At 40.9% G+C, this 23,462-nt stretch overlaps 1 protein-coding gene and 1 long non-coding RNA gene across 17 annotated transcripts in view; one reads left to right on the forward strand and one right to left on the reverse strand.

Moving 5' to 3' along the window:
• Positions 1 to 23,462, forward strand: part of MBNL2 (muscleblind like splicing regulator 2) — a 171,665-nt gene that overhangs the window by 103,694 nt on the left and 44,509 nt on the right. For 13 of the 14 annotated variants that reach the window (XM_007960714.3, XM_007960713.3, XM_007960717.3 and 10 more), the window contains 3 exons: positions 6,842 to 7,006; positions 16,831 to 17,031; positions 20,547 to 20,810. In XM_007960714.3, coding sequence (XP_007958905.1) covers positions 6,842 to 7,006; positions 16,831 to 17,031; positions 20,547 to 20,810 — 630 coding nt within the window. The remainder of the gene's footprint in view (positions 1 to 6,841; positions 7,007 to 16,830; positions 17,032 to 20,546; positions 20,811 to 23,462) is intronic. The other variant, XM_038007825.2, reaches the window with a different exon arrangement.
• LOC103214690 (uncharacterized) overlaps positions 1 to 23,462 on the reverse strand; it is a 197,840-nt gene that overhangs the window by 91,913 nt on the left and 82,465 nt on the right. Inside the window, exon 4 of one of the 3 annotated variants that reach the window (XR_012092606.1) lies at positions 4,012 to 4,058. The exons of the other annotated variants lie outside the window; for them this stretch is intronic. This is a non-coding gene — a long non-coding RNA (uncharacterized lncRNA). The remainder of the gene's footprint in view (positions 1 to 4,011; positions 4,059 to 23,462) is intronic. 3 annotated transcript variants of the gene reach the window in all.

The raw sequence follows: 23,462 nt of genomic DNA on the forward strand, positions 1-23,462 counted from the left end.
TTTCAGAGGCTCTTCCATGATTTTCCGTGGCCAGCTTTGGGGTCTAAAGCAGGCTCCAGGACTCAAAGTGTCCCTGAAGGCTGCATCTAAAGCACATACCATCTGCCCTTAAACCTTAGGGCCAGCATTGCCATTCCGCAGCCTGGCCTGCTTGCTTGAAAATATCATCATGCACCTACAGCAGCAAGCGCTGCCGAGGTGGCACTGGAAGAGGCAAAATTCAGAAAATCGGGTTGGGATTCCAGCCCTTCGCTAGAATCATTTTCCCCAAAAAACGTTTTGTTGGAGTCGGCCGGTCGATGACTCAGCCCATGTAAAGACACAGTTCAAATTATTCCAATGGAACACAAATGGCTGAGGACTGTTAACTGAATTGTAGATCATAGAAATCCATTGCTTTTCCCATGAAAAACTAATGGGATGCAGTTGTCTGACAGCTATTCCTTTGGGCAAAAACTATGGTTAATGGGAGATTCTTTAATAGTCTTCTAATTAATGTTTTCTTTTTTGTGCCCATATTTTAATTGATTTTTTTTCAATTAGGAGCATACTAGAAAAAGATTCCAAAAATTACTTGTTTTAAAATAAGCCATTAGAAAATCTCATCCTTCAATTATGCTTTTTCTTTCTCACAGCAACCTGATTCTGATGTCTTTTCTTAGCCAAAGTTGCATTTATTCTATCCCACGCCATGTAATTTAATGGCCATGTAATTCCAATAGCGCCAATCTGTTGTTCTGTCAAGTACATATTACAATTATTTAGCATCTTCCTTCCTCCTGTCAAGAATCAACATGAGTATTCTGTATTGGAATCTTTCATGGTTGCTGATTTTAATACATTTAATTCAGCTTGAAGTTCAGACTCGATTCTAGCCATCATCCCTCAATATTCCTGGAGTACAGATTATTCTTGGAAGGAGAAACTGCACAAATCCGTCGACTCCATTAGAATTCTGTTACTGTTTTTAAAGAAGTGGTCGCCAAACAATATAAACTATAATAAAGTTAGAAATATGAAATATCATAATCAGGGTGTGATTTAAATGTAGCATAAATCTGATCTTGTTATTCTCCTGCTTAACAACTTTCAACAGCAGGAAGTTCACACCCCTTAGCTGGTCTCCCATTGTCTGGCTTCTGCCTCCTACTTCCTGCCTCACCTCTTCTCACTCCCCATACTCCTCCCCACACCCCTTCCCTGCGCTGGCCTTAGAGAGCTGCCTGCCTGCCCCCAGATGGGACATTCTCCTGGCACACGCTCCTCCTCTAAAGAACATTCAACACCCACAATACACACACACACACCACACACTAGACACACACCATACACACAATACACACACAACATGCACACACACCCCATGCACACATACAACACATGTACCATATATGTAACACACACACATATAGCACACACACAACACAAATACAGCAGACAATACACACACAATACACATAATATACACACACAATACACATACAACATATGTACACACCCCATGCACACATACAACACACGTACCATATATATAACACACACACACATAGCACACACACAACACAAACACAACAGACAATACACACACAATACACACACATAATACACACAATACACATAAAACATATGTACACACCCCATGCACACATACAACACATGTACCATATATATAACACACACATACACATACAGCATGCACACAACACACACACACAAATACACACACATGCAGCACACATACAACATACACAACACACACAACACACACACATATGCACCACACACCTTGTTCACATGCAATATACCTACCTCATACACACACAGAGAACACACATCCACACACAACAGACATGCAGCATGAACACATACCCCATACACACATACAACACACACAGCACACACAACAGAAACACACAATACATACAACACCTACAACATACATGCATACACATGCAAAACACACACACACACACACACACACACACACACACTTTGACCACCACTCACTCCCTTGCCAAGTTCCTACTCATTTTTCAGGTCTCAGTTTAAATGTCACTTCTCCAGAGATCTCCTCTGACCCCTCATCTTAATTCTGACCCTATCCCACCATTCCTTCTCAGCATTCTTCTCTAGAATACATATCACAACTTGTAACTAGACATGTTTTGTTAACCTCTGGCTTCCCCACAAGACTGCAAGCTTCATGAAGGGAGACACCATGTCTTGATTTTCCTCACCTTTGTTTAACTAGCACTAAGCACAATGCCTGGCACATAGTAGAATCTCAAGAAATATTTGTTGAATGCAAGAATGAATGAGACCTTAGCCTGGAAGTATATGACCACCTGCTGGTTCCATACCTGGCATGTCCCACATGGGATGAGCAAAGGCCCTGAGGGCTTATGTGACCCCTGAGCTTGTCCCTGGTGTGAACCCACCTGACTGGCCCTAGGTGAGGCTCCTAGCTCCCAGTTCCTGGCACTAGGCACTGGACTTCCTTCCCTTCTCTCTCCAGAAATAGTGTGTTACCAAGAACTAAAAGGGAGGAAGAGTTAAAACAAAGCAAAAAACAAATCCTAGCTGCCACAAGGAAGATTTTTCCCAGATATTTTTGTCTTTATTTCTTGGACTAAAATCAGGAGACACTATTTTTGACACCTCTGTTTTGTTTCACAATGATACACAAAGACGCTTTACGCTTCTGCACACTGCCCTGTACCATTCAGCTATGACAAGTTGCTTTGATAACCAACAGCTTTTGTACACTGATGCATATCCTGGCAAATCTTATGCCTTAGCAAAAACTTCCTTACAAATTGTTCACTGTGTCAAATAGCTTGTTTTATTTTGACAGTAGCTTTTCCATTAGGATTTTACAATCCTATAGGATCCCTTACTAAAATTCTGTTACCTAGGGTCTCCCGGGGTTTGAATTAGTGTGCCTTAGACATCCATGGTACATAATTCTTCAAACTATTAATGCTAGATTGTACTAGGGTTCAGAGCTGTCTCTTAAAATGTGGACACTTACACAAATACCCTGTAGAACTGAAAATAATTTTAAACATAAAATCTTGGAATAAGTACAATTAAGTAGCTTTTAACATGTTTGGGGTGAAAGTTTATTCTGTGGAAGAATGAAAGAGCCAGTCAACATACTACTAAATGTATGATTCTGTACTCACTAAAAATGAAATATCATATGGAAACATTTCTCTTTCTTTTGATAATAACATTTACTCAGTGCTTACTATGTGCTAGGCATTTTTCTAAGCCTTATGTATGTGTTAACTCATTTAATCACACAACAGCCCTGAGAAGAAGATACAATAATTATTTCATTGAACAGATGAAGAAAAAAGTCAAGTAATTGCTCAAAGTCATGCAGCTAAGAAAAGGTTGAGCCGGCCGGGCGCGGTGGCTCACGCCTGTAATCCCAGCACTTTGGGAGGCCGAGGTGGGCAGATCACAAGGTCAGGAGATAGAGACCATGGTGAAACCCCGTCTCTACTAAAAATAGAAAAAATTAGCCGGGCGCAGTGGCGGGCGCCTGTAGTCCCAGCTACTTGGGAGGCTGAGGCAGGAGAATGGCGTGAACCCAGGAGGAGGAGCTTGCAGTGAGCCGAGATTGCGCCACTGCACTCCAGCCTGGGCGACAGAGCGAGACTCCGTCTCAAAAAAAAAAAAAAAAAAAAAAGAAAAGGTTGAGCCAAGTTATGAGACCAGAACCTGTGAGCTTGATTACTCCTCCATCCTCCTACCAACAGATAGGTCCATGCAAATAATTGTTTCCCATTCCCAAATCCATATATATATGTATATACACATATATGTGGACAAGAGATATATATATATCTTATTTAAAATTTTGTTATGCATCCTATTATTATACCAAAGATCATGGTAAATTTTTATCCTCCCTGGATTTTAACTATTGCTAATGAATAGCTTGGCAGTGCGATATAATTGAGTCAGGTAGGTCTGGATTTAAAATCTAGTTCTACCACTTACCAGTTATATGGCCTTGGGAAAGTTCCTTAATCTTCTGAGTCCATCTGCTATTTTGTAAAATAGGGATCATTATTGCAGTTATAAGGAGAAAATGAGATAACCATATATAAATTGCTTGGCATGTAGGTGATCAATAACACTCTTTACTCCAAGTATGTAAGTAAGGACACTAGGAAATTACAGCAATTGTCACAAAAAAGATTTCATTGATAAATTACTAATTCAATGTTGTAAAATACTTTCTATTAGCTGAAAAATAGCTTAATATGGTTCCCTACAAGTCCCAGTTTTATCAAGAGATAAGAGCATTTATAAGAAAATTGTATTTTTCCAGCCAAATTGAAAGTGTATGTGCAGCCACAGAGCATTACATTAAAAAAAACTAGTGATCAAATTGACAATTATATGAGTGAACACAATATAATGGCCATACTGGTAGAAGTGTGGACATTTCATTAATTCCATCCTCATTTTGTGGAATTCTGCTTTCCCAAGTCTCTCCATTAGACCCATCTGTGCACCTTGAATATGTGAGCCTTTCTGGGTGTCAGCTTCCAAGAGCAGTGTTTGTGGCTAAAGAGAGTTTGGAATGAGGTTAGAGAAGCCTGGGGTGGCTTATCCTCTAAACAAGAAATGCATTCTCTGTAACCCTCCTCCATCCCCGCCGATGGGCTGTGGCTATGTTTTGATCCTCATGGACACCTCACATCACAAAAGATAGAATTGTATTTGGCCACCTGATATAAAGGCAGCCAATTCAAAGACTTGGTACAAGTGAACTTTGTAGGAGCTGGCTCAGTCTGAATGCTTTCTTGGAGATTTGATTTTAACAAACAAAGAGACAAGCAATTGTCAAAGGCAGGAAGAAAAGGAGGTAAAGTAAGAGATGCCTGAAGCAAGTTGACAGGGCTAGAGGGACCCTGGCAAGTCACAAAGCAAAGAGATTTAGGATTAAACATTTTTAAAAGATTCGATTTGCAAAAGAAGCAGATGAAGAGAGAAAAGAGAGATTCCTATACTGCTTTGATTTAGATTAATGTCCACTTCACCTCTATCTTTACAATAAACTTTCCAGTATTTTCCCTACAATGTCCATGTATACATAGGAAGCTGAATGAAACATCAGCAATATGAACTTGAGACTAAGGAGATATGTTGGCATTACCCATTGTTATAGACTCTTATTAGCAGCAAACAAGGACCTATTCCTTTTGGTGTCCTTGGCACCTGCCTGGTTATCCTCCCCAAAGAGGGTGATGTAACTATTAATGCTGCTAACAGTAGATCCTCAGGACAGCATTTGTTGATTAGCACAGACACCCGGGACTGAACACAGGACCCATGTCTGCCCTTCTCCATGGCGGTGGGGGAAGATTCAAACTCCAGAGAGGAAGTCTGAGCTGCCAAAAGTGTGGATGAAATTAGTGGGAAGCAGAGTGAGAACTCCAGATGTTTAGAATTAGGATGACTATAAACAAATTCATTTCCCCAGATCCCCTAAGCTTGCTTTTTAAAATTATTTTTATATCTGGTAAACAAATCAATACTCTCTTTTCTTGGCTGCAAATGGACTAATTCTTTAGGGAAGTATGATAAACTGGTTCACAGTTTGCTCTTCTTTCTCCAGAAATTGTACAATTCACACATCAATGTAATTCTTTCAATTGGTAGTTTTGAAAACTTGGGGATTAAGTATAAACACCGCCATATGCAATTACTCTTCCAGACTGGTTTTATGTACCCTGTCACCTAATTATTATTTTCCTTTGTTTTACCAGCTTTGGCATCCAAATATTACTTTAGCCATAAACACTCTTCACTACGTCACATCATGACATCAGATTTGATACTCCTGTCATGGGAGGAAGTCCTGTCATGAGGGCAAGGCAGGCATATAGAGTGACAGCTTTTGTGTAGCAAAGTAATCACTTGCAGATGATTATCTGAGTTCAAGCCTGAGAATTTCATCAATGTGTATATCACCAAGAAATGTCCACCCCTGCACTATTATTGCCTCTTCATCAATAAGCTGAAAGAATGTCTTCAGCTAATCTGGAACACACATTTAAAATTCTTATTACTCTCTACTCCACAAATTTATTACATAATTATTCATATTTGGACATCACTCTAGCATGTACAAACAAGCGTATAGCAAGTTCAAAGACTCTTTCTGATAGCCCACAATAGATACGCCTTTCTGATTACCTTCCATACTGTGTAGGGGAAGAACCTTTCCTTTCTTTCAGCAGTCACACTTCTTTGGAATCTTTTGTCAGGGTTTAGAGTCTGAAAGAAAAAGAAAAAGAAAGAGGGGCGGGGAGAGAGAGAAAGAAAGAAAGAAAAGAAAGAGGGAGAGAGAGAGAAAAGGAAGGAAGGGAGGAAGGATGGAAGGGAGGAAGGACGGAAGGAAGGAAGGAAGGAAAGAGGGAGGGAAGGAGGAAGGAAGGAAGGAAAGAGGGAGGGAAGGAGGAAGGAAGGAAAGAAGGAAAGAGGGAGGGAAGGAGGAAGGAAGGAAGGAAGGAAAGGAAGGAAGGAAGGAAGGAAGGAAGGAAGGAAGGAAGGAAGGAAGGAAGGAAGGAAGGAAGGATCGATCCAAGGGAAGCTTCTCTACTTAACAGACTTAAGAGGTTCAAGCAACCTTGATAATCATGTAATGTTTGATTCACTTTTACCCAACAAACACATGAACATGCACACACACACACACACACACACACACACACACACAGGATCCTTGATTTTGTATATAAGACGTGATTGTTCAATGGTTGACTTTGGAGTTGGAAGCTACTTACAATAGTCCTAAAACCAAAACTTGTTTTTACAGGGCCGTTGTTCGAGAGAGAACTGCAAGTATCTTCACCCTCCAACACACTTAAAAACTCAACTAGAAATTAATGGAAGGAACAATTTGATTCAGCAAAAAACTGCAGCAGCAATGCTTGCCCAGCAGATGCAATTTATGTTTCCAGGAACACCACTTCATCCAGTGGTGAGTACATCTTACACAGTGATGAGTTGGATGGTTACAGTGTTGGTATGGATGATGCCACATTGACCTAGGGTGGCCTCTCTCCACTTTGTCGCTTTGGCTACAATTAAAGCCAGATAGCTTTAAAGCTCAACAGATGAAGGAAAATAGGACTTTAAAAAATTAATAGAAAAATACTTGTGGAAATAAGAGGCAAAGACAATTTCTAATCAATATCTGGGAAATCTGTATCACTCCAACTCTTTTCAACAGTAACTCTATATCTCAGCCATCTTAGAACGGAAATAGTTTTAACATGTTCATTTACAGTGTGAATTAGTAATTTATGTATCAGTGAGTTTGAAATGCCTAAAATATTTTGAGCCATGTAGTTCTATGGCACCATTTAAAGGATGAGGAAAGTGAGAAACCAGAGAAGTTCAATGATTTTCCCCAATGTCATGCAGCTAACAAGTCTTGGAGCTGGGACTTAGACATGTTAGCAGAGCACTTTCTGCAGTCTGTTCCAAGAAGATCCTAATAACAGCCCTCAAAGAAGGATGTCAAAGGTAGCACCACTGAGGAAGACCCTACCTGAGTCACCTAGGTCTCAACCTGCCTTTCACAGGCCTGCAAAAGGTGTGACAGCTCTGACTATTGTCACAAGATCAAATGCCAGAGGGACTTAGCATAGGAATATGTATTGCACAATATTTTTTCCCTGATTTCACCCTGTCTGAAAGTACTTCCTTAAAGGTCTGGAAATCGTTTTAGGAATGATACCCTTGGGGAAAAGGAGTGCGTTTAGTTTTAGTTGGTTTCATTTACACTTGTGAATTATTTGTCAGAAACAAGCTAACTTATTTTTTTAAAAGACAGTGAGTGAAATATGTTTGTTTTTAAAAAGTATGTACACAAAAGGCTTTTGTATACAAATCAGTCTTTATTGTAGGAAAATTCTGCATGACCGAAACCTGCTAAATTAGGAGGGACGGCTACCAGCAAATTCAATGTTCTTGTTGTGTTCCCTGTGAGATGGGGTGTGGAGGGCAGGGCCTGCACAAACAAGGGTAGAGAATTCCGGCAGGCCGTCAGCCATTCTGCTTGTCTCCAGGTTTCCGTACAGAGTAGCCAGGAACCAGCTCTGCCCAGAGTGAAAGAAATGCCAGGTGCAGAGGGCTCCAAGATAAATAAGATACAGTCTTTTGGGGATAGACAGACACAAGAAAAGGGCCAAGTAAGATTCAAGCCCAGGAAATGACGAGACTGGACAAGGAAAGCCTGCCTGGAGGAAGTCTCAAATAAGCCTCTCGTCAAGGGTAAGAATTCACCCAGATTAAGGACTAGATGCAGATAGAGTTCTGAACATATTTAATCCCCAAAATAGGCATTTAAGTGGTTCTGTTTAAACTACACACATGTATAATTTATGGTTCTCTCTTTATTGATACACACATATAAACTATTTTATTAAATTACCTAAATGCTAAAATAATTTAGTTATACATATTAAATAATGTCTACAGCAATACATTTAGAGCCAGCAAGGCCAACATAATAATGCCGCATTATATGTCTCGCTTATTTGACTCATACACATCCTATTTAGAATTAACAAGGCTGACCCTGGCACTCACTCGTGGCAGTGTTAACAAGAGACTCCCATCCCTGCTGTTAACTATTAGTTGAACTTTTTTTGAAAGTTATGTTTATTATTGCCTCGAATATTAATTAGAAGTTCATAATCACCATTTCCCTCTGAAAAAGGAATATTACACTTGAATATTTTAATAGAGGTTTTTAAATCACTGGAAGTATTAGAATAAAAACTGTGACATTTAAGAATTATCAACTCCACAAACAAATTAATTCAGTCTCTGAAATGAATTAGTGACCTAGTAGAGGATAGGTGGCTGAATAATGGCTCTCAGAGGTACCTGGAACCTATAAATGTCACCTTATATGGAATCAGGGGCTTGGCAGATGGGGTTAAGAATCTTGAGATGGGGAGAATCTCCTGGATTGAATGCAATTACAAGCATCCTTATAAGAGACACTTATATAAGAGAGAGGGAGCGTTAGCTCCGACAGAAGAAGAGCAAGGCAGTGTGACCACAGAGGCAGATTGGAGTGATGTGGCCACAAGCAGAGGAACGCCATCAACCAACAGAAGATGGAAGAGTCAAGAAACGGATTCTCCCCTAGAGCCTCTGGAGGGAGCGCAGGTCCTGCCAACACCTTGATTTTGGCCCAGTGAAACCAACTTAGAACTTCTGGTCTCCAGGACTGTAAAGGGATAAATGTGTGTTGTTCTAAGCCAATGGGGTTATAGTAATTTGAAGCTGTTTACAGCAGTTACCGGAAAATAATAGATGCAAAAGCTGCATAAGACAAGTCAATTGATAAAGAGAGTCTCAAGTATCATTCCATTTTAGGTCTCATGAACGAAGCTTCTTTACAGCACTGTGGATATTTCTTCCATTCCCTCCTTCTTCTGTCCACTCCTGAACCCATTCCCCTGCAATCTCTCACTAGTGTCCTCCATATTACCAAACCAATGGTCACTTTTTGCCTTATTGTTGCTATGGTCTGAATGTTTGTGTCCCACCAAAATTCACGTTGAATCCTAACCTCCAAGGGCGTATGGGAGGCGATTAGATCCTGAGGGTGGAGCCCTCATGAATGGAATCAGTGCCCTTGTAAGAAGAGACATGGGAGAGACCCCTTACCCTCCTGCCATGTGTGGACACAGCAAGAAGGCACTGTCTATGAACCAGGGAGATGGTCCTCATCAGACATCAAATCTGCCGGCACCTTGATCTGCGGCCTTCCAACTTCCAAAACTGTGAGAAATTCAGTTCTGTTGTTTATAAGCCACCCAGTTTATGGTATTTTGTTATAAGCAGCCAGAATAGACTAAGACAATTTATTTTACCTCTCAGCAGTACTAAAGTCATGTAACCAATCTCTCCTTTGTTAAACACTCCTTCCTCCATCTCCTTTGCCCACCATGTTCCTCTTCTGTATGTTGAGGTTCCAAGAGCTGGATATTTATTTCCATCTACCCTCTCCCTTGTGGTCTCATCCATTCCTGAATCTGTCAATCATCTACAGACTCAGGACCCCCAAATGTATTTATCCAGCCCAACCTCTCCTCTGAGCTCCAGGCTTTTATATCCACCTTTCTACTGGTCTCACCTTTAAATTTCTTAAAGGAACTTGACACGTTCAAAATCAAATTCTTCCCATTTGAATAAATGGTACTCTCAACTGGCAATCTAAAACCAAAACCTAGCAGACTCTCCTGAAATCACTGGAAGTATTAGAATAAAAAGTGTGACATGTTTCAAAATTATCAACTCTATAAACACATTAATTCAGTCTCAGAAATGAATTAGTGACCCAGTAGAGTATAGGTGACTCACTGACATCCAGTTCATCAGCAAGTCCTGTCATATCTGCCCTGAATCCTATCCACTCCCCTACATCTCAGTTCCCTCATCTGAGCCACCATCAACTTTTTATCACAATATCATAAAAGCATTTACTTCCTAATCTATCAATATGCACTCTTGCCTTACTCTGTTATATTCCATAGACAACAACCAGAGGAATCTTTTTAAAACATAAACAGCATCCTATCACTCCCTTATGTGCCCCTCCATGCTTTCCCATCTTACTGGGACAAAGCCGAAACTCTGACCTTGATCATGACCTATGGCTTCTGCGATCTGGTCATGACCCTGCCTACACTGCTGGGTGAACACACACAGCTCGTGCGTGTCCCAGCCTCTGCCTTTGCTGGCCTGTCCATGTCCTAGTGCTTCTCACACATTAATCACCTCATTCATAAGGACTCCAGGTCCACCCCTGCAACCCACATGCAACCCCCAGCATTCTCTACCAGCGAGCCCTCCTCCCTTTCTGCTTATCCACACAAACGAACTGTAATTTTGTTTGTTTTCTTCTTTCTTATTAGGGCTTCAGTTCAATCAATGTACGCAGTGTTCTGGCACCATGTCTGCACCAATAAATATTTATTAAGGGAATGAAAATTCAAGGCATTCTCTCCCCTTACAACCCTTCTGTCTGAAATTCACAATGTTTGAAAAGTCCCCTTCATTTATTCCTCCTAGCAGCTTTTCTCTCCCCAATTCCTGATAGGAGAGGACAGAAATTCTTCCCCCTTCCCTTCCCAGAGCGTGCACAGCCTTCATATGTGCACTCAAGATAAAGAAGCAAGCGTGAGTTACCTTTCGGAGGATGGAGATGGAAGAACCCCGAAGGGACAAGTCTTGCTTGAGTCTTGTGCCCTCCGGAGCTGCTTCTGGCAGTAGAGGGAGGAGGCTTTGGAGATGCCATGTGTCAGCCTTTTAGCGTGAGTGCCAGGCACCTACCCTTTAAAGCAGACACGTTCTAAGAGTGGGACGACGGCATTCTTGCCTATTGACTGGACTTTTGAGCCATGAAATACCTCAGGCCACTTGGCCATTACCCTTGGCTAAGCCCCGTTGCTGCTACAAAATAGCAAAGAATGTGCATGTGTGCGTGAGAGTGGGTTGTGAGTACGTGTGAGTGTGTAGTGAGTGTGTACAAGTGTGTATATGTGTGCATACAGGTGTGTAGTGAGTGTATAAATGTGTGCAAGTGTGTTGTGTGTGTTGTCTGTAGTGTGTGTTGCATGTGTATTGTGAGTGTATGTGTGTTGTGTGTAGTGAATGTAATACGTGTGGTGCATGAGTGTATTGTGAGTATATGTGAGTGTACATGAGTTTGTTGTGTGCATGAGTGTCCTGTGTGTGTAGTGTGTTATGAGTGTGAGAGTACGAGTGTGTTGTGTGTACTGAGTGTGTTGAGTGCTGTGTGTGTAGTGTTATAGTGTAAGTGTACAAGGATATTGTGTGTATGAACATACGTGAATGTGAGCGTACGAGTGTACATGAGTGTGTTTTGTGTGAGTGTATGTATGATCATATGTGTGTTGTGTGTGAGTGTACATGAGTGTTGTGTTGTGGGTGTGTATGAGTGTACATGAATGTGTCTTGGTTTGTGTGAGTGTACATGTGTTGTATGTGTATAGTGTGTGTGTATATCAGTGCATTGTGGATGTATGTGTGTACTGCATGTATGTGTGTACGTGAGTGTATTGTGAGTGTATATTAGTGTGTTGAGTGTATACAGTGTGTGAGTGTACGAGTGTGTTGTGTATGTGTGTAGTGTATGTGTGTACATGTGTGGTGTGTGTATTGTGAGTGTACATGTGTTTTGTGTGTACATGAGTGTTGCGTGTGTACATGAGTGTGTTATTTTATGTGAGTGTATAGTGTGTGAGGGTACAAGTGTATGTGTTGTGTATTATGAGTGTACGAGTGTTGGGTGTGAACGTGTGTGTGAGTGTATGTATGTCAGTGATGAGGGTGTTGTGTATTGAGTGTATGCAAGTGTATGTGACTGTGTTGTGTCCATAGTGTATATGAGTGTACATGAGTGTATGTGACTGCTATGTTTACATGAGTGTGTTTGTGTGTGTGTATGTGTATTGTGTGTAGTGAGTATATGTGAGTGTACATGAGTGTGTATGTGTGTTGTGAGAGTGTATGTGGGTGTGAGTGTACATGAGTGTTTTGTGTGTGGGAGGTGTAGGTGTGTTGTGTATGTGTTGTGTGTGTGTGTGTTGTATGTTGTGAGTGTATGAGTGTACATGAGTGTTGTGTGTGTACGAGTGTTTGTGTGTATTGTGTGTATGTGGGTGTGAGTGTATGTGAGTGTACATGAGTGTGTTGTGAGTGTGGTATGAGAGTACAAGTGTGTGTAAGTGTATGTGTGTTGTGTGTATGTTTTGAGTATGTGAGTATACGTGAGTGTGTATCTGAGTGTATAGTGTGTATATGTGACTGTACATGAGTGTGTTGTGTTTCGAGTATACAAGTGTGCATGTGGTGTGTCTGTGGGTGTGTTTTGAGTGTGTGTGAGTGTACATGCGTTGTGTATGTGTGTTGAGTGTATGGGAGTGTGTTGTATGAGAATGTGTTATGAGTGTGTTGTGTGAGAGTGTACGTGTGTTAGTGTATGGGAGTGTGTTGTGGGTGTGTATGAGTGTGTGTTGTATGAGTACGTATTGTGTAGTTGAGTGTGCGTGAGTGTGGGTGGGTGTGTTCGTCATCTTTGAACCTGGACCCGATGTCCTGGAAAGGAAAGCAGGGCATGGAAGACTGCGGAGAGAAACACAGGAAGGTGGAGTGGAGAACAGCGGCAGGAAATCGCAAGACCAGCATTTCAGAAGCGATTTTCTTCAAGAAGGGTTCCCGCGAATCTTGTCCTCTGGCCTCTTTAGCTGTGCCTTTGAGCTGAGAGATGACGTGGACCAAATGGATCCTGTCTCAGACAGCCTGGCAACAGCACTTCTGCAGAAACTGCAGGGCTAATTCTCCCAAGCTGTAGTTGGTAGGCTTCCAGGAACAGAATCATTGGAAGGTGCTGCCCTTCTCTTTTCTCAGCCGCCGGCTGAGAACCAAACTCAGACACCGGGATCCGTTGTTGGCCGAGATCATACCTCGGGAGTTTAATTTGAATTCAGGATCTGAGAACCACTTTTCCAAGGCAGCAGGCCCCACACCTCCTGTCTGCAGACGGCCCAGGCTGACTGTGGGACGCGTTCCTGTGCAACTCTCCACCAACGCTCTCTGCATTCGCTCCAGAAACATACGGGCAACTGATTTGGAGGGGGCTGTTTTTCCTCTTTTGTTTTAAGAAGTAACCAACAAAATCTAGTAATCGCAAAAGGGTGGACACGGCCTCAGACTAGGGGCCAGGAGTCCCGGGTGTTCTGCCTTGACTTTGCCTTGCAGCATTGACCTTGGGTTATCCATTTAGTGTCTCTCCTCTAAATTGTTTTCACCTGGAAGGCTGGGCAATTCTTGCTGCCGCACTTGCTTCTCACGGATTTGAGAAGATTAAAGAAGACAAGTGTGAGAATGCCTTGAGAACGACCAGAACCTTTCACAGATGTAAAGCATTATTATCCACAATAATATTAACATGGAGTGAGCCTCTCTGCAAATCACCGTAACTATATATTTTAACTAATCAACTTCAATGAAAAACACGCTACATCAAAAAGGAACATATCTTACTGTGTTTGTCTTCGTAAGGCCTGTGAACTTGCAACTTTCAGTTTCATGTGACAGAAAATACTTTTTTCAGTCCACATTTCAAAAGGAAAGAGAAAATTTTTGCTATAATTTTACTCACTTTCATACCCTTACTGTACTGCTATGCTCATTACATCCCTCTTGTAGAACTGTTAGATAATTTGAGGCCAAAAAAACCTTGATCAACATTGATTTTTACAGTAGTAATGAGAGCTGCTTTTTATTGCGTTCTGACCATGGGAAATGGGAGCGCAATAACACCTTGTTCTGCCCAACGCTTCCAGCTAAGTAGTTTCACTTCCTCATTGCAGATAAGAAAATGAAAGCCCAGAGAGGTTAATCTCCCCAGGTTAAAAGGTAGTAAGTGTCAGAGCACTAGATTTGAATTCAAGTCTCTCTGAGTCTAAAATCTATGGTTTTACTTTAAAATAATACTATTTCTCTGTGAACTATGTTATTGCCATCATCAATAAAACATACTGGAACTTTCTTTTTAGACTATAAAATCAGATGAACAAGTAACATAGATTTTTGAAGGCAAAAGTTAGCTAATTGGAATAGATTTGTTGATACCCAAATGGTTTTGGGAAATGAGTTCTGAGGTTCTCAATCCTGTCGACAAGGCAAAGTACAACCCGTATTTATGGTATCACACTAACCCTGGCTTCAAATGATCTGTGGGCTGGGAGGGATAAGAATTTGCTTCCAGAGAAAATGAAAATGGAAGTATGGGGGAGGGCTCTTTTATCTAAATGTTTATGTTGATAATTAGTCTCTGGGTTAAATTACACATTTACTGCAAGATTTTTAATACTATTTTCACTCCTCACATATGACAATGGTCCCCAAATTTGGCCACGCATCAGATCATCTAGTAAAATTTCTAAAATTCAAATATCAAGGTCTCAGCCTAGATCTATTGGGTCAGAATTTCTCTCTATTTGTAAAATCTCCCCCAGGCATTTCTGACAGAGCTGGTCCACTGAATCACTGATGTGCTGTGATTTATGACCTTTCAGAATTGATTCTTTTTAAAAATCCTAACATTACATAGTCCTTAGACCATTTAAATCACTTGGCTTTTTCTCCAGTAGTACTAAATTATAAAAGCTACAGTTACTGAAAATCATAACTTTCTATAATTATGACTCAGTGAGTAACATACACATATAAATGTTTGTTGACAGTCAAGGAAGAAAAAAATCCTAACTGCCATCTATTTCCCACATTCAGACCTCATGTTGCAACTTTCTCCCAAAATGGATTTTACGTCTGAGCCATAAAGATCTAAGAGCTCCTTGCGGGAGTACTGAGCCAGGACCCCTCTAAGACCACTAGAACTACCCCTTCTAGCCACTTTGAAAATAGGCTTTCCTGCCTATCTGATAAATGCCTGCACAAACTATCAATAATTTACTCTTTTCTATCATGACTTTTCATAAGAAATATTTTTCTGTTACTGCTATAAAGAAAAAGTATGTTTACTAAACGTAGGTTATTTTTCCCATATATTAAACAATTCATCCAGAGTCATAAATAGACAAGAAGAATGTCACCCACAATGTAGAAACAGAGAACAAGCATGACACAGCATAGTTCAACGTTAAAAGTGTGACAAGCAACAGTAAAGTTCAGTGTTAAAAAATTGCATTAATATGTAATTGCAAATAGCTGAAATCAAATAGGTTAAAAATCATCTGTAATTAACAACCAACCAACCAAACGAAAAGAAGCATTCAGGTCCAATTTGGTGTACAATTTATTCTAAGAAAAATCTTTAGCATTTTAAATTACTTAACAAGGTTTGTTCTCTTAAATGTACATTATTTCCTTTCTAAAAGGCAGAATTATTTACATATTATTAGGTGGAGCTTTTAAAACTAATCATCATGTCAACCCACCAGCATATTTCTTCTTTTTCCTAGATGAGGAATATAGGGTCAGAGAACAAATTTAATAAGGTTCTGTATGCTCTTGTCACTGCTGTGTTGATTTTGTGACCTAGAAAACCAAACCAACTTTTAATGGCCAATCAAAAACTTGTTTGATTAAAAAACTCTTCCAGAAAATCTTTCAGGAAGGGAAGACTGACTGGATCTAGATGTAGTTGAACTAGGGCAAAAAAATTGTAGGTTTATTTGAAAACTACATTTGAATTTTGGGAATATACATGCTAGTGATGGAATATGGAAACATACTGATAAGTCTGGGCAAAATAAAATTGCAAGTAACCGCACTGTTTGAAAATGCATAGACTTGGCCAACTTGAAAATCAGCCTGTAATCAAAGGGTTTCGTGACTCCTCTCCCTTTGAGAAACATGTAGAATAAATCAAAGATTATTAGTTGGTATTCTATAGCTTTTACTACCTTAGTGTTATAACATTTAATAGTTTAGAATGTTGAGTAATTGGAGTTGAAATTATTTTCTTTTGTTGAGAACACTTTCATAGGGACAAAAGCTTAATCTAGTTCCTGTAACTAGAGGTTTTTTATGATGTTCTCTCACATTTCTGTATGGTTTGGGGAAGAGTGGGTCTACATAGATTTCATTTTTATTACAGGTCAGCATTGAGCTATACAACTAACATAAAGAGTATATGATGAATACATTTTGCTCAAATGACATTTCCTGGTAATTTTTTAAAGTTTTATTCTAAAGAACTCTTTCTCCTGTGTTGTCTTCCTTTAACAGCCCACTTTTCCTGTAGGTCCCGCGATAGGGACAAATACGGCTATTAGCTTTGCTCCTTACCTAGCACCTGTAACCCCCGGAGTTGGGTTAGTCCCAACGGAAATTCTGCCCACCACACCTGTTATTGTTCCCGGAAGTCCACCGGTCACTGTCCCGGGCTCAACTGCAACTCAGAAACTTCTCAGGACTGACAAACTGGAGGTACTTCAATTCTATTTGTGTTTTGAGATGCATTTGTGGTAGAAGTATACTTCTGTATAAGTGATTGCTTGTAAGATATTAATTCAGTCCTGCAAAACAGCCATGTAAACACACACACACAAACTCTCACCTAAAACCCATGCATTTATAACTCTATGGTTTGAAGTTAAGGCCAAGTATAAAGGAAATTAGTCTATGGAAAAGACCAGTTTTAACACAAACAAAAATCAGCTGCATGGAATATGCATTTAAGGGAAAAATATTAAACAATCAATGGAACAGTGACTCAATCATGATGCAGCCTATACAGATGGCTCCAGGTCCTGAAGGCCTCCTCATGTCAAGATCTAACCCTTGCAAGACCCTGGAAAGTTCTGGAAACTGGTGGGCAGGAGCCCAGCAACCAGGGCAGCCAAGGACACTCAGGGAGAGTGGTGGGAGGAAGTGGGACTACACCTATTTACCAGCTGGTATGATCATATTTCAATATCTCAAGAACAAGCATGGCTGCTCTAGTATGTTCTGGCATATTAGTTCTGATTGTGTTGTTGCTAAACAGGGGAAATTGGAGGATAAGTAAATTTAGTTTTTTGTTTTGTTTTGTTTTGAGACAGAGTTTTGCTCTTGTTGCCCAGGCTGGAGTGCAATGGCCCAATCTCGGCTCACCACAACCTCCTCTGCCCAGGTTCAAGTGATTCTCCTGCCTCAACCTCCCAAGTAGCTGGGATTATAGGCATGTGCCACCACGCTTGGCCAATTTTGTATTTTTAGTAGAGACAGGGTTTCTCCATGTTGGTCAAGCTGGTCTCGAACTCCCAATCTCAGGTGATTCACCAGCCTCGGCCTCCCAAAGTGCTGGGATTACAGGCATGAGCCACCATACCCGGCCCATAAATTTAGTTATTAATTGAGATTTTTCTTTAACCTCAATTGTCCTATAACATTCAAGAAAACAAGTTCCTATGTATAAAAAAACATTCTTAAGTTATGAATCAAACTAAACCTCCTGTACTTTGTTAGGTAAAATTTCTCTTTAATCAGAGCTATAGAACTCATCTATCTTACTGCTATATCCCTGTGATATTCACTACAGCATTTTATAAGGGTGTATAAAGATTCTCATAGATTTTTCAGAGAGCTCCTTTAATTTCATTACTGATTAAAGGTGTTAGGTGACGCATCCGGTTAGGACGTAAATACACAGTGCTTTCTGTTAGTGGGATTATTAGAGAATGTTATTTCAATGTGCATTTGTTTAAATATTAACCCAATAAACTTTGAAGGCAATAAAATGTGGCTGTCTAATAACCTGTGAAAGTTTTAAAACTCAGAATTTCAAACTGAAAATATTTTATAGGATATTTATTTTTTAATTTAGTTTCCATCTGGATGCCCAGATGAAGAGAATGAAACTCTAATTGTTACTATTTTGAAAAGATCCAGCCTATCCTTGTCAATTACTGTATAGACCTTTCACAGGACTGGAAAAGTGTTTTGGGCTCCACCTGCTGGACCCACGGAGCTTTTGTGTTCAGTATGTGACTGTATTTTAGAAAACAAATTAAATCAGCGGAATTGGGAACAAATAGTCCTTCCCAACAGGGCTGGTAGACAAAGACATGTAAAAATGAATCACAATGATTTTAGCAGAGCGACTTTTGGTTCATTTCAAACCAGGAATTAAGTCAGCTGCACACAGAGCACCTTGGTAGGAGCTTGAGGGCTGGTCCACACCTATGATGCTATCAGACAGAAGTCATTCCACTGATGGAGGAAGGCTTGCTCAGAATCTGTGGGAACATCTTAGTGATTTTTTATTTTGTGCATTTTATGAACTAAAGATAGAATGTTGGCTAATATCCAAGTAGGAGGAAACAATTAACAATCTGGTGATTCATGCTGTTACCTTCAACCTGGCCTGGTAACTGGTCAGTGAAACAGTATTTCCTAAGTTTGTCTGACATTCACAATACTTGAATTTCATGTCAGGGGCCCTTCATATAACATCACTAATGATCAACATGATCATCACTTACATATCCACTTTGGAATTGGAGCCTAAAAAGAAATAACTTACAATTCTATGCATAATTATTTCCTGCTAATATTTATAAACAGAGAAGAATTATACAAGCAATATACATATGTTATTTATGCTATTTCATGTTATCTATATTCAGGGCATAATTAAGAATACTCTTCAAATTCTAAAGAAATATTTTTTCACACAGTAAAATCTTGATCCACCAGAATTCTCAGTGGTGGAGAATCCTAGTTACTTGAGATTTCAGGATAATTTAGCATTACAGAATTTTAAAAATAAACTATTTCCCTACATTTCTTTCTTTCTCTATATCTCTTGCCATATTTCTCTCCTTTTTTGTCTTTTTTTTTCTTTTCTGTGCTGTCAAAAATAGTACAGTGACCTTAAAAATGAAAATTTTGGTGTCTTAGATATTGTTCTTCTGATTTATGATTATGTTATCTTTGTAGAGCAGGAGAGAAGGAGTGGGAAACAGGGGTGTTCAGATTCACCCCACCCCACCTCCTCAGAGAGAGGAGGAACATGTTTGTCGTCATTTTCCCTGATTCTTTTTGTACAGCTATGACCTGGTAGCTTGATCGATGGTGAAATTATCCCTCCACACACAAAAAAAAACCTACAGCATTCTCAGAATTGTCATCCGAGTAGGAGATTGAAGATCTAGAGAGAGGTAGATGGATTATAGGTGATTGGTAGACAATAGATTATTGGTAGGTAAGCAAGTATATACATAGGTAACTAGATTAGATAGATGATTAATTAATTGATAGATTTTAGATAGATAAGTAGATGATAGATGATGGCTGGATGGACAGATGATGGATGGATGGATGATGGATGGATAGATGGATGGATGGATGGATGGTAGGTAGATAAATGGTAGATAACATTAGTAATTGCAGTTTTTAGCATTAAAATAATGATCGATTAACAGATAATGGATGGGTGGATGGATAGATGAATAATAGATAATAGATGGATAGACTGATAGATGATAGATAATAGATGATGGATGAATGAACAGATGGATAGATGATTGGATAGATTGATGGTAGATGATAGATAAAGGAATGGATGCATGGATAAATAGATAGATGACAGATGATAGATACATGGATGGATGGATAGACAGATAGATAGATAGATAGATAGATAGATAGCTGCATAATATGCCACCCAGGGACAATGGAGGCCTTGTTGCTTTTCCTTTGTTATTTTAGCTGAACTGCAGATTTCGGATTATTTTCTCAATATAGATTTTCACCCTAGAAAAGGGGGTAAAACAAAACTCAAATGAGTGTCTCAGAGATTGTGGTTACCTGGGTTCTGGATAATCAGTCTTTTCTTATCAGTGGTTCAAGAGCCACCATTGAAAGCGAGGCAGCCTCCGCTCCTCCCGCGGTGGCCGGGGCCGCAGGGGCGCCTGGGCTCAGGCTTGCCTCTGCAGCGTGGCTCTTATTCCCTGTCTTAGGTATGCAGGGAGTTCCAGCGAGGAAACTGTGCCCGGGGAGAGACCGACTGCCGCTTTGCACACCCCGCAGACAGCACCATGATCGACACAAGTGACAACACCGTAACCGTTTGTATGGATTACATAAAGGGGCGTTGCATGAGGGAGAAATGCAAATATTTTCACCCTCCTGCACACTTGCAGGCCAAAATCAAAGCTGCGCAGCACCAAGCCAACCAAGCTGCGGTGGCCGCCCAGGCAGCCGCGGCCGCGGCCACAGTCATGGTAAGTGCGGCCGCCCGCCGCCCCTGCACCCTGGCGCCTCTGCGGAGGTCGCTCCGGGCTGGGACTTGGATGTTTTTCCCAACACTCGGGAAACATGGAAGGCTGCTATTCCTGCTGCTCCGCTGCCTAAGTTTTGCTGTTGTTTTCCCCCTTTTTGTTTTGTTTTGTTTTCCCCTCCTGCCCTTCTTCAGCACAATAAGTAAATCCCTCAGGTGCAGGGAAAGCCCTGGGGACCCTGTGCTCCGTTCCCCACTCCCAGGGCAGCGGAGATTGAGGGTGCTCACTTAGGGTCTTCTTAAGAGAGGCTCAGGGCCTTGTAATGAACATGAAGGTGGGCACCGCTTCAGAGAGGGGAAAGAAAGGCACATTTCTGCACCCGAGCACCAGGAGGCAACCAGCTCCTTGGAGCAGCCGCGGAGGACAGCTGTGGCCTAAGAGAAGCCTAGCGAGTGATCCGGCTTTTCGCTACTCCCATTTTCTCCTCTTCTTGCACTTATCACAAGGGCAGTGCTGGTCACATTCCCCACCGCAGTGAGATTTTATGCAGAATAGCAATGAATGAAACAGATGAAAGTGGAGCCATCCTGGCTGATGCAGGAAAAAAAAAAAAAAAAAAAAAAAGACCTGTGACCCAGGCTTGCTTCCCTGAGTCACCTGCTGTCATTAGAGACCAGCAGTACATCATTATCATGGCCTGGGAGCCTGCTCAGAATCTCAGGGAGCCTAACTGTCCCTTAGAGACCAGATGCACCATTATTAGGATCACCCAGAAGCCTGTGGAGCCTCCAGAATCCTCAGCTTCGCCCCAGACCTCAGGGAATCAGAATTTAAATTGTAAAACATCCTCCAGGTGTTTCGTATGCACATTAACATTTGAGAAGCACTTGCCTAGACACTGCTTATGAAACTTGGCTACATTTTGGAACAACCTGAAGGGTCTGACCTGACATCTGTCCCTTTCCCTGAAGTTTCTTATTTTCTTATTTAGTCGGTCTGGTGTGGCCTGAGCAGTGACTTTTTTTTTTTTTTTTTTTTTTTAAAGACAGGGTCTCTGTCATCCAGGCTGGAGTGCAGTGGAATGATCAGGGGTCACTGTAGCTTGAAACTCCTGGGCTCAAGTGATGCTTCCACCTCAGCCTCCTGAGTAGCTGGGTCCAGGCCCATCTAAGTTCTAAATTTTTTTGTAGAGACAGGGTCTTGCCATGTTGTCCAGGCTAGTCTCAAACTCCTGGGATCAATCAATTCTCACATCTTTACCTCCCAACGTGTTGGGATTACAGGTGTGAGCTTCCACACCTGGTGACAGTGGCATTTTTTAAAAGCTCCCAGGTGATTCCAATGCACCACAAAGTCTGAGAACCTCTGCATCAGGTTGCAGAAGTTTCTAATTAATTTGTTTTCACATGAGCTCTCTGGCTTATCAGAAGTCTGTGTTAATATGTGATAGGCACTATGCATTCATTCTTTCAAAAAATTTAATGAGACCATGCATCTGGCACTTGCTGGGTAGAATAAATAAATCAGGCAGGTTTCCTTGCCCTCAAGGAGTTTGGAGTTAGTAACTGAGAGCAATAAAATGCTCCTCAATGACATGATAGAAATGCTTAATCGGGTCCAGAAGGCATGAAGGACTCAGTGACCAGTCCTCCCTCAAGAAGGAGAGCTATGACTGCAGAGATGAAAAGTACAGTTTGAAAACACCTTGTTCTAGCTAGCAACCACCACCTCATACACTGATTACTGATTAAAATGGAAGGGTAGCTGTCACACAAACAAGTTCACCATTACTCAACATTGTTTGCACAAATGTTTATTAAGGCACGGACCTGCAATCAGTGATAGGGATACAGCAAGAAAGGCAACGTCTGCCCTGAGGTAATCACCACTGGGTGCGGAGCATGTGGTTATAGAGACCTTTCCAATCTGAGCTGCTTATTTCCATGCACCTTGAGCACAGGGCGCTTCATCTAAATCACTGTTTTTGTTTTTGTTTAATCTCTGAGTCCTTTTCTTGTCCATTTAGTGTCTTTTCCTCTTGTCCTTCTCATGCTTATGTTATTGGACATAATGCTGATTTTTCTGAGTGTGAATTCCTATATACGTGGAGATGTATGTATCTACACAAGAGGGTCAACAAAAAATAGAGAAATTCTCCCCTTTTTTGTTCTAGTAAAAGAGTAGTTTCCAAAACTCATTTTAATTGGGAATGGGAAGGAGGGGAGTAAACTGATTGCTTAAGGCTGATAAAAAAGGAATTCTTTTAGAGCACAAATGAGGCCCCTGACACATTTTGCCAATGTGGAATCCATTCTACTATCCACCTAGTGAGGATCTCAGCCCATAAGAAGTAAGATTTTTTTCATTGTAATCATTATTTTAGGCCAGCTCCAACTTATCATAATTGGTGTGTTGATTGATGGGCACTAAGAACATATGTTTTCATACAATTTGTTTATTTGTTTGTTTTTTGAGACAGAGTCTTGCTCTGTCACCCAGGCTGGAGTGCGGTGGCACGATCTTGGCTCACTGGACTCTACTTCCCAGGTTCAAGAGATTCTTAGGCACCAGCCTCCCGAGTAGCTGGGACCACAGGTGCATGCCACCATGCCTAGCTAATTTTCGCATTTTCAGTAGAGATGGGCTCAGGAATGC

This window comes from Chlorocebus sabaeus, chromosome 3 (assembly GCF_047675955.1).
Source record: "Chlorocebus sabaeus isolate Y175 chromosome 3, mChlSab1.0.hap1, whole genome shotgun sequence".
NCBI lineage: Eukaryota > Metazoa > Chordata > Mammalia > Primates > Cercopithecidae > Chlorocebus > Chlorocebus sabaeus.